Source organism: Chelonoidis abingdonii, chromosome 2, assembly GCF_003597395.2.
Source record: "Chelonoidis abingdonii isolate Lonesome George chromosome 2, CheloAbing_2.0, whole genome shotgun sequence".
NCBI classification, from domain to species: domain Eukaryota; kingdom Metazoa; phylum Chordata; order Testudines; family Testudinidae; genus Chelonoidis; species Chelonoidis abingdonii.
The window spans coordinates 91525810-91538243 of NC_133770.1; the positions used below are offsets into that span (position 1 = coordinate 91525810).

Below are 12434 nucleotides of genomic sequence, written 5' to 3' on the forward strand. Positions count from 1 at the left end.
TCATCTCTGCCACTTAAAATTACTGTGAGATGCAGAGAACCTGCAGCGTTTGAGTTATGGCTGTCTAATCGGTGCTGGCATGCTGTAGACAGATTCTAATGTGTTTGGCATCTTTCCGTGCCATTGGGACCACTCAATGCTTCTTTGTGCATTGTACTTCCAGCTAGATACAGCGCTTTGATTTTTGAAACTGATCATCCTTAGGGCCATTCAGCAGCAAGGTGGTGGTTACTCCCTGTGGGAGGTAAACATAACGCAGGTGCAAATGAGAGTGAGATCATGAAAAGAAGGATATATAGCCTCATTGCCTACTGGCTAGTTCTCCACACTGTCTTTCTGGAAACTGGCATCTCCAATAAGAGATGATCTCCCATCTGATTCCTCCAGACATAGCCAGTAAAGGGTTGGTAGGCTCTAAGAGATTTGTCTTCATCTCGGTCAGAGGTGGCTGTGACAGGCTGTCCTGAAGATTTGTTTAAAAGGAGTAATGGGGAAATTCCTTTGGGCTCCAACATGAATACTGTGTAGTAATGGGCAAGACTCCACAAGCTCCCATAAACCTTTCACGGGTGGATTCTGATTCTTGTAGGAATAGTAAATTAATTTGGAGAAGCCACCACCAAGACTAGGAACCTCACCTCCCCCTTAATGAAACCAAAATGTGCTACTTCAAACTTGCTTTCCTACAAAAAGATTAAAACAAAATCCCTTTAACAGGGGTGGTGGGAGAGAACTTGAGAACTGGTATGTGGCTGTTCGAGATTCAGGTACGGTGCTTTGTAATGCCTGAATCGATAGACCCCAACAACTGAAGGCTTTTAATCCTTCCCTTTGTTTCCTCCTCTTTTCTGATCATCTGCCTTGTTGAATTTTTGTACTAGAATTGAGGCTGTCATAAAATATTGACTCAGACTCAATAGCAACTGTACACGTAGAGTCATTTCTTTCCCTCGCTGGGCTTCACTTTCCAGTGTACCTTTGTGCAGTCAGTCAGAGGGATCCCAGAAACTTCCTGCAGAATGTTGTGTTGTGATGAGAGCCCATGCAAATGGGTAGCTCTTTGCAAAAATCTGATCACATTGTGACTGTTTCAGCTTGGGAAATGGAACTGCGCAGCTTAAAATCCAAACAGTGCTGCAAAATCATGCTATGCCACAAAATTAGACTATTTAAACCCAAGTTGGTTAAACTGGTTGGGTGATGTTGGAAGCCTGCTTAGCTATAGCAAAGAAATGAACAAGGTTTTTCTTTTATGGGCTGTTTACATATTCACTATGTTTAGGCTGGGGCAGGATGAAGGAATCCATAGTACTGAAATGCTAGATTACCACATTTTACCTCTGGAAAAATTTCCCATGTGTACAGTATGCTTTGGGAGAAACTTTCAAACATTTTATTTTGAGTTTAGGGAACTTTCACCAGTCCTAGTAATAACTTAACTGGATTAATTACTGATGTGCATCACTTGCTTCCTGCCTGGTTTTTCCCCATCAGATAGATTTAGTATCTAGTTGTATTCTTGGAGATATGATGTCTTTCAAAAACACAGCTGATGAATGTGTATTTTCTCACAATCAATTTGAACATAGAATTAGTGCATGGAATCCTGCTCACACAGTTCAGTATTATTCCCTCTTCCTTCCCCCGAGCTTTTTAAAGAGAGATTAATGATTCTTTATAAATTAAGCTCCTTATTTTCCCTCATTCTGAGATATCATTAGATCTTTTTGAGCATTATTGAGTCAAATTCATCTCTGTTGTAAGATGGGCACAGCTCCGCTGGAGTTGCACCACTTAAACCAGAGCTGAATGTGGTTTACTGTAGCTTATTGTAATAGCTGGTCTTAAAAACACTTTCTTGACACTTGCAATTTAAACCATTTCTCCTTAAGCTAGCAATATCCCCCCCTTTGTTTATTTTGTTAGACCTCATGAATGTCAATAAGTGAATGACATTCATTCATCACCTGTGTAAATGAGATGATTGGCATTCTGATGCCTGCCTGCCTGTAGAGATTTCCATTTGGAGCTATTATTTCAGGTTCCCCTGTGCTTGCTCCCGAACGTGTGTAGGCTTTGTAGCTTTCAGCAATTTAGGTATTTCAGGCATTAATTTTTCTCACTTGTGAAAACATGACTTGCATTATAGAGTGCAGCCCCCTGCCAAACTCCTGTGATACTGCAGCTTAGCCCAAGATATTGGGGAGAAAACGATCCTGTAATATGGATTTCTCTCCCCCTAAATTCTCTTAAATGTCAGGACACGTTTTTGTCTTATCAGCCAATGGAGCATGTTAAAGCTATGAGGAAAACTTACTGCCCAAGTCAGATTATAGCTCCCTCTGATAACATGATACACCTCCACCCCGATATAATGTGACCCGATATAACATGAATTCGGATATAACGTGGTAAAGCAGTGCTCGGGGCAGGGCTGTGCACTCCAGCTGATCAAATCAAGTTTGATATAATGCAGTTTCACCTATAATAGAGTAAGATTTTTTGGCTCCTGAGGACAGCGTTCTATTGAGGTAGTGGTGTAACACTCTCTGCTTCTCCTTCCCAGATAGGTGGAATTGAGATTTCAATGGTTTTTCCTCCATGTTCTTACATTGAGTCTGGTGGGGAGTAGATGGGGATGGGATGTAGAGGCTGGTAAGCAGGATGAACAAAAGTCACTGAAAACCAGAAATATCCCTGTTTTCTAGACCTGTATTGAGATCTCTGTCCATTTTTACATGATGTGACCCACACTTAACACAGTGTGGCTTTGTAGCCTTCTCTAATGGTTGGACTATGAATAGACTCCTACCGTCTCTAAGATAATGGGCCTGATTTGATAGCTCAAGCAATAGAAGCCCATGCTTTTAGAATCAGTGGTCTTGGGTTCAGTCCTCACAGACCACCTGACCAGGGATATTGTTGCATACAAAAGCCAGTGATTTTGTCTGGATTTTGTATCCTACTGCGGACTGGCCTTCACAAGGGTCAGCGGATTCAAACTGACTAGGTGTACATGCCATACCTTGTGAGGACAGGTGTTAATGCTTTGGTGGTCCCTCCTCCCAACCACCAGAGAGGTGGTCTCTCACATTCTGCTCAACTTGGGATATGTCTACACTTAAAACGCTGCATTGGCGCAGCTGCAACACTTCAGTGAAGACCCTCTAAGCCAATGGGAGAAAACGCTCTTGTCAATCCACCTCTGTGAGAGGCGTTAGGTATGTTGGGAGGAGAAGCTCTCTCACCAACATAGCACTGTCTACATGGGGGATTAGGTTGGTATAACTACATTACTTAGGGGTGTGGGTTTTTCTCATCCTTGAACAATGTAGTTGTACCAATATAAGAATGTAGTGTAGATCAGCCATCCTCCCTGGCACGTGTTCAAATTTACAAGATGGGAAGGAAGAAGTGGGAAGGATGGTTGCTTGGATGAGGAAATGATGGAGTGGGCTCATGTTACAAACACTCTCATAGGCACATGATTCCTGCCAAAACATCCCCTCCTTGCACACCTTCCCACTCTTGATGGCAGGTGGCCCATTTTTTTCATGTCACCTATTGATAACTATAAAAGTGTAAGCTAAACTGTGGTCCTCGTGAATCATTTGGATCATTAAATTGGAGCATTGCATTAATATGGTTTGATCACTTTCTTTCAGGAAGGAGTTCATACCTACAATCACAGCTGTTGATTTGGTACTTCCCCAAGATGTTTGTTTCTCTCACACAGTATCAATAATATAGATCCAGTCTTTGCAGCCTTGTCTCTAAGCAGTTGGTGTGGCAACACATCATGCAATAATTCTGGATTTCTGAAGGAACATTCATATGATGAGATGCCTTGAGCTTCAGGGATTCGATGCCTTCAACCTTATTGATCTTTGTTTTGATGGACAGAACATAGCTTTCTTCCCTTTATGGCCATCCATTTTGGGCTGTTGTGGATTTGTAGTTGACAGGATTGTGGTTAGAACCTAAAGAAACTGGATGCAACTGCTCTTCTCTGTCCTAAAACTTTCCTAAATTGCTTATTTGGGGGTGAAGAATTGCTTTACATGTGTTATGCTTCAAATGGAAATTTAGCTTGTTCAAAGAATTCCTGGATTCCTTGAAAAAAAAATGCCTTTACTGTGTCTGTTTTCATTTTGTGCATCGTTGGTGTCATTTTACCAAGCCATAGAAGAAGTCCTCTTGCCAAAGGTGCACTGGCCATGTGTGTGTTTCTTTTTCTTTTTCCTCTTGAAATTAACTACTTGCTACTTTGGTTTTGGTTTCCAGGGTCCTGGTTGGTGCCCCAAAGGCAGATTCTAAATACAGCGCCTCTGTTAAGTCCCCAGGAGCTGTCTTTAAATGTCGAGTCCACACCAATCCTGAGAGGAGGTGCACAGAGCTGGATATGGGTCGAGGTGGGTAAATCTAACACTTTTTTTTTTTTACTTACCTGTGACTGAAAGTTCTAGCAAATATCTTAGGTCCTGATCCAAAGTCCCTTGAAATCATTGGAAAGACTTCCATCAACTTCAGTGGGCTTTAGATCAGGGCTCTAGACCACACAGGTGTAGCACTAGGAACTTGATCCCATTGAAGTCCAATGGTAAAACTCCCATTTACTCTAAATAGTTCACGATTATGTCCTACCTGAGGACTGGAAGCAATATGTTCTTGATGGAGGTCTCTGACTGCAGTCTGGGCTCTCTCTGGGCCACTGTGTCAGGCTAATCTTTTTGGCCAAGCTTTTGCCAAATGAATGTAAACCAGGCTGTTGTCTTTTCCTTACCTGGTTTCATTTCTTTAGTTTCTGGAGAGGGATGGTTGGAATTGCTGCTCATGTTGAGCAGTTCTGCTTTGATTTTGTGTGATTTTTTTTCCCTTCCCCTTCCATTTGAAGGGTGATTTATATACTGTGTTATAAACAGAGTAATCTGTGTGTGTTTGGTAATGGAATAATAACTTTGATTTATCCTACTTGCTTCTTATGCAAAAGAAAACACATCAGTGAGATTGGTATGTTGTTACATGTGATCAGGACTAAGGTCTCATTGTACAAGATGCTGGTCAAACACGTCGAGACATGGTCCCCTTCCCTTCCCAGGCTAACACCCTGATCCTGTGATCTAATCCTTGTGAATGGGTCCTTATGAAGAATCATACATGTTTGATCTCTGTTGGTGAAAAAGAGTTCATAGTAATATTGCTGTGTTTTTGTTAACATGTTTTATTTTAGCATCACTGTATGAACTTTGTCCTGACATCAGAACCAGAGAGTGCTCCATCATAAGTTAATATTTAGGCTATGTCTCTGCTGATGGCGGTGTGCAGAGTACATACACTGTATGCCACTCTAGCAGTGTAGACATGAGGTAGACCAGAATCCTAGAGTATGTACCCCACACTGCTCTCTGCATGCCCAAGCAGTGCCTCCCATGGCTACACTGCTATTTTTAGTACTGTAATATCCCACTGCCTCCCTGCTGCTGGAGCCTTTCCCCACTGCCTCCTCTGTGTCAGAGCCTTTCACTGTTGAGTGTAGCAGCCCACTGCAGTGTGGATGCAACCTGCTTTATACTGCAGCGTATAGCTACACACACCCTAGACGCTGACACAAGTGTAGGGTGAAAGAGGGTTTTTGGCTAGTTATGTTTTGTTTTTATCAATAAAATTCTACTTAATTCTGCATGTAAGTGTTTGCAAATATCTGCCTATATACTTAGTTTTGCTAAAAGAAACACTCGTGCCCCCGCCCCACTCCTTGACACTACAGTAAGATGAGTTAATGGATGTAATAACAGATCATAGAAAGAAAGAGGTGAGCCAACTTTTTAAAAAAATGCCTAACTCCCATTTTCTAAAGTGAATTAAGCACTTGTGAAAATGTTACACTGCCAACACCACAGTACTTTCCCCATGGACTTCAGTGGGACTGATCATGTGTCTGAAGTTAATGCACATGCTGAAAGGTTCACTGGCTTGTACCCTTAGATTGTAAACTCTTTGGAACAGGGACTGTCTTTTACAGTGTGTTTGTCCAGCACCCAACACAAGGGGGCTCTCCTCCTGGGCGCTATCATAGTATGTATGAGAAATAATAGTGAGAGATGGGAAAGAGCGGTTTGATCAGCTGGCATCTCTCTTACAAGGGCACGTTATAGATATTAAAAAAACTAAATGCATCCTCCTCACCTATCCCTCCCTCTTTTAAGGCAATACTCGGGGCACGCTCTGTGGAAAGACCTGTAAGGAGGATAGAGATGATGAATGGATGGGCGTAAGCCTTGCTAGACAGCCCAAGGCTGACGGAAATGTGCTGGTAAGTCCACTCTTTCCCTTGAGCTCAGTGATCACTGCTGTGCTGACACTAATGCTGAACATGTTGGGATTAATGTCTTCACTAGTAACTGACAGAGTTCAGATTTATGAGCAGTGAACTCCATAGTCCCTTCCTTGAAGCAGATAGAAAAATGAGCCTCAGCCAGAAATGTATTGAGAGAAAGAAGACTTCAAAGTAGTAGCACCTGACTTGTCACCTAAGGGCTTCCTCTTAAATTTCTGAGTGTTTAGGCCTTTTGAACAGAATGAATGGAACTTTGTTTTTCTCTGAATGCGTCTGCTAGTTCATTTGTTTTACAGATTGTGTGTGTGTGTGGGGAGTGCGGCATAAGTCAATGAATATAGTGTGTGTTGTGTCAGAACATGTAAAAAATGTCAGGTTTAGATATTCAGCTAAATTCTGCTCTTGGATGTGTGCATGAATCTTCCATTAATGAGGTAGCAGAGATGGGAGTCAAGGTCGCTTGTCAAGGTCTTCCATTAATGAGGTAGCAGAGATGGGAGTCAAGGTCGTTTTGGGTACAATTAACAGGCAAATATTGAGGGCCATGGGAGTTGATGTGCATGTTTGTTAAAGGGTAAAATTTGATCCTAAGGATGTGGAATTTATCTTCACAGGACAATGTTTCAAATCATGTGAACCTTCAAATAAATCACAGAGAAAGCTAGGCAAATACTGCAAAAAAAAATCTGTAAATATTTATTGACATTTTAAAATGACTTTGATTATTGTGTTTGCTCCTGGTATGTAATCTAGCAAACTCACTGACATGCTATGTTCACCAAAACAGCAGGATTTGAGAAAATATTGCAGAAAATTTGTGAAAAATGAATTTCAAGATTGTACTTGAGCATTTCCAACAGAAACCTTTTTCTAAACAAATCCAATCAGAAAACAGTAACCTACCATGTGACCTATGTTTCCAATCAAATTTGGAATACTAAGTATATGGAACACATTGTCAACAAATATTTACAGAATTTTGTTGCACTATTCAGTCAGTTACTTTAAGCAAATCACAATCAATCTGTAGGCAGCTTGTGAACAGAAAAACCTGAAATTGATAGAATAAATTGTTACAGATTATTCTGATGTAATCACGGGCAGTTGAGCCAAGTAAGACTATTTGTAATAGCAGATGAGTAAGGAGTCCTCAAAAGTAGGTATATTTAAAAATAAATACATATCAAATCAACTTTTAAGACAGGAAAGTTAATATCAATATTCTGCATCATGCCACTGCATGGTGCTGAGGATGGTCCACACCTGTGCAAGCCAATAGGTATGGAGGATGCTGCAGTCCTTTGCAGGAAGTACATCAGTATCTTGCTAAATTGGGACCTAAATCCCCATAGGCAAGATTTTGTGCTACACATTGAAGTCAACGGAAACTGTGGCATTGACTTCAGTGTGTACAGTATCAGCCCCTCAAAGAGCCACTCTCGTATTGGACCAAGGGCAACTCTCTGTTTAGGACATGAAGACTAAATAGAAAAGCCTTTTATAACAAAGATATGATGACCATATTTCCTAAATGAGACACTGTAAGAGGCTGGCCCAAGCCCCTCTCCACCCTGGGGCTATCCTGAGCTGCTCACACTAGCTCCTCTCCCCACACAGGGGGCAGGCAGGGCTCCTGTGAGCAGCGATACACATACTAGATAGGGTGACCTCCCAAAGCCTGAGACTGGCATTGCTGCTTACTCGAGCCGCTTTCCCTCTCCACGCACGCATTACTCCACACCTCGTGTTTTTTTTTTAACAAAAGTGGGTATTTGTCCTGTTTGCTTTTGCCAACTGATAAACTTGGCAAGAGCAAACGCGACAAATAACCACTTTTGCCAGAAAAGTTGGGACAGGGCTTAAAAAAAGGGACTATCCTGGCCAAAAAAGGACATATGGTCACCCTAAACAAAAATAATCTATAGACTAGCTAGACTAAAGTGCAGACTGGCCTGCCATACAGCCTCCTGACCTTGGATCTCATCATGAGTCAACGTTCTCAATAATCTGAGAGTTACGACAGTACAGCTTGAGTTGCCAGTTCTTTCCATACTTAAACTGTAAAATGCATTCTCTTTCTCTCACTGGGAAAGGAACCAGGGACAATGCATTAAAACTTGGAGATAAGCCATGTCCCTTAATCTCACTCTTCCCAAATACCTGCCCCATTTATCATGTGTATATGTTTTCTCCAAAGTGTTGCCATTTTTTTCATTTTAAATAGCCAACTCGATGACTTTGAATCCTGCAGTACTGAAAACAAAATATATGAACTGAAGCTAAAGCCCATATGGTAGAGAGTGAGAGGGATTTCAGTTAGTTATTTGTGCACTTAAAAAATTGCTTGTTGGGCTCCAGTCCTGCAGTGAACTCCACAGAGCCCTATTGACTTCATGCAGGACTGTTTGCAGGATCAGTGTCTTAGTTTGTAAACTCGTTCAGGCAAGACTTGTATTTCCTGCTGTATTTTCTACTGCACCAACCTGGCATTTAATAAACAACAACAACGAAGGTTGCATTCATATGCTTTACTTGTTTTGCATTTCTATTGTGGTTCATTACTGCACCACTTTTCCTTTGTATTATGCAGGTTCCCACAAATTTCATAGTGCAATGAAACCAAAATGTGTGACCGCAACTCTTGAATTCCACAACAACATTCATTCTATTGCTATTCCCTCATCCTCCTTCAGTCTCTAGCTCACAGCTAAAAACACTCATTGATATGAAAATTGTCATGGTGATTTTCCAGGGTGGATTTTTCACTGTGATCTCCAACTGACCCATCTCAACTCGCATGACTCCGCTCCTGAGATGCTCAGGCTCTCTGGCTTGGAATTCCTTTCCCATCCATGGGCCAGTGAAGTGGGGGAGCTTGTAGCCAGCTTCAGTGGCTCATCTTTCTGGCTTCCCAGGCCTCAGCTACACTGAACCATGCAGGGAGCATGCACTGTAATCAAATTAACTCCCTTTGGAGGGCAAGCAGGAGTGCAAGAAGCAGCTAGAGGAAGGTCCTGGCATGGTAGGAGACCACAAATGAAAAATGGCAGATTCCTTAACAAAAATGCCAATTCCATCGCATCTTGAAAAAATGCCAACTTCTGCAGCCACAAAATTGAATAGTCTGAGATGAATGGGGTAGACCATGCCTCTTAAAGCTATTGTTTCAGTCTCTCTGCAGACTCAGGCAGGCAACACTGCATCACTTACACTCAGCTCATATTTTAACAGCTTGCTTCATACCCGTAAACTCAAATTTAAAGACTGGAAAGCTGAGATTCTGGAGCAGAACCGTGGTATGGGACAAATTCTGCTATGGCTGAATACACAGGTTTTTACACTGTGATTTTATAGAAAGGTTAAAATCTCCAATAGAAATACAGGGTGGGAGCACTGGAAAAGGCTGACACAACTCTCATGTACCAGTGAACAGAATGATGTATGTTTGTTCTTTTTTTTTCATTCATTCATGTGAAATGCTCCTAGCTTTGCAAAGCTTTCAGCCCTGAGTCTGTTTTAAATATCCATGTTAAGCGGCAGCTCACTTTCTTTATCCCTTCCTCTTTCCTGCCCTCAGCATTTCACCTTGGCTCATTCCTGAGCAAGACCTGCTGCTGCTTTCTCCAATTTTCAATCATTTGTGCTGCTTTGGAAGAGATTAGTGGGTTAATATAAGCGAGAGCAGCTTTTGGGAGGTAAAAAAATAATGGGATTTATAATATCACAACCCTTTATTTATCTTTCTATAGCTTAAAAAACACATTCATTTTTTTTCCTCCACAATTTATATCCGGAATAACTTTTTTGTTTTTCAAATCCATTCTTTTCCAGGGCATTCTGTTCTCTGGTTTCATAGCTCCACTTGAATGTCAGCCTAGAGCTGTGTCTGTATGACACACTCTATGCAAATATATATGGGTGCGTTTTTGCACTCCTAGTGCAAATGTTTCAGAAGAGAAACAATTTCCTGATCGCTCTGAAAGTAAATATTATGCATTTTTTAAAAACTCTGACTAAAGAGTGCCCAGAGATTAAAATCACAACCAAGTTTGCTTAAAAGTGAAAGTAATTAAATTCAATAAGCTCTTCCTTATGAGCCTACTAACATACATCTGGCTGTCAGAGTGCCATTATAAACAGCCTTCATATAATGCATGTCTCTCTGTAACATAAAATATAGTACAGAGCTTTCCAAAGCTCCTTGGGTGCTTCATTATGCCTCTGTGTTAACTATCTTATCCAGTAACTAGATGCATTTGGTTGAGTACTGAAGATTAGAACAGCAGTAAATATCACTTAATGCTGATGATTCAGGAGAGCTTACTGGTGGTGGTGGTCCATTCCATTAAAATGAAAAGAAAGCAGTGGTGATTTTTAGTTCTTTTCTACGGGTAAGAAACAGTCTTGACTCTGGTCCAGATTGAGTTTTGCTCTATCCATTCCCTGGTAGTTGGACAGGATGATGCACCTGTGCTTGGTTTATAATGTGTTCCTAGGAGCATTCAGAGGCTCCCAGAGGCAATGTGCTCAGCACTGACGTTGTAAGATGGGGATCAGGATAGAGCGTCTTGCATCCTTTAACATTATGCTCTCCAGGCAAGTGCAGGCCTCCCAAAGGAAGTGTTGTCTTGTTCTCCTTGACTGGAAGGGTTGTGACTGGGATGTGAGGCTGACAGTGTAGCGAGGGGCATCTGTTGGTTCAAACAGACACAAAAGAGACTCCATGAGAATGAGCAGGCCACGTTTGTGATCAGTATAAAGGGCTGTGTCTGCGCTGCCTGCAGTGGAGCTATGCTGACTTACACCAGCTGGAGATACAAGTTCAAATTCAAAGCTCTTGCTGTTTCCCATTTCATTTCCTTTGATTCAAATGAACTGTTTGGGGGTGAGGAAATTGCCTCGCCATGAGACAGACCACCAATGGTAATTCTGGGAGTGAAGGGGAGCTGAGGATGTGTAAGCCAGGTGTTTGAATGCTCCTATGCTGAGACTGTGAGGAGTGCAGCGTCCTGGGTTGTGTCTTAGCTCTCATTGTGGAGGGGTGATTGTTTTTTTCATCAGGAAAGGGAGGAGGATGGGAAGATAGAGGGGGGAAAATGAGATGTTAATTTTGTGCCTGTCATCCTTCTTAGTGATCCTTTCAGTCTTAGCATTCCCTCTAACTCCTTCCCCCCTTCACTCCCATCTTATTCCGCTTGCCTTCCCCACCCTGCTTTCTTTTCTTCCACTAGATTCTACCCAGTCTACCTTTGCTTAGAAAAAGTTCTCCCTGGTGTCACCTCCCATCACCATGAGGTTCTACTTGACACATTGCCTGGCATCTAAAGTGATAAAGGTCTTGAGATTTGCTGTCCGAGCTGCCCTTGCTCCAAGGAACATACATCTCTGTGACATGGGTGGCTAGGAGGAGCCTCAAAATTTGAAATTTGTGATGCCAACATTGGCAATGTCAAGTCTTAGCAGTGGAGGAACATGGCAATTGGAGTATCCATTTTGTAGCAAAGGTAGGGTTCAGAGAACTAAAGAAAGGTGGAAGAGTTAGGTGGGAGAAAGATTGGGTTGAGTATTTTTGATACGAAGAGGTGTCCTGCTGCCTCACGTTACAGTAACACATGTAATATGATTCATTTAGGCCTGTGCCCATCGCTGGAAAAACATCTACTATGAGACAGAGTACGTCCTTCCCCATGGTTTCTGCAATATCATCCCACCCAACCTCCATTCCAATGGTCAAAAATTGTTGCCCTGTTATGAAGGTAAGGTGTTATTTCTCTGTCATTAAGACAGAGTAGATTTTCCTGTTGTCTCAAAAATATCTATGATAAACCTTCATTAATTCACCTTTATCTCGATATAATGCTATCCTTGGGAGCCAAAAAATCTTACCGCGTTATAGGTGAAACCGCGTTATATTGAACTTGCTTTGATCCACTGGAGTGTGCAGCCCCCCTCTTCCCCACCCGAGCTCTGCTTTACTGCATTATATCCAAATTTGTGTTATATCGGGTTGTCTTATATCAAAGTAGAAGTGTACATTAAAAAAAGTACTGCTGACTCAGGCATCATTTGGCAGATGAATGATCTTGAATTTAAAAAA

At 41.8% G+C, this 12434-nt stretch overlaps 1 protein-coding gene across 1 annotated transcript in view; it reads left to right on the plus strand.

Moving 5' to 3' along the window:
• Positions 1-12434, plus strand: part of ITGA9 (integrin subunit alpha 9) — a 303615-nt gene that overhangs the window by 7581 nt on the left and 283600 nt on the right. Inside the window, exons 2-4 of the mRNA XM_075062573.1 lie at positions 4285-4412; positions 6207-6313; positions 11970-12093. Of these exons, the coding sequence (XP_074918674.1) occupies positions 4285-4412; positions 6207-6313; positions 11970-12093 (359 nt within the window). The remainder of the gene's footprint in view (positions 1-4284; positions 4413-6206; positions 6314-11969; positions 12094-12434) is intronic.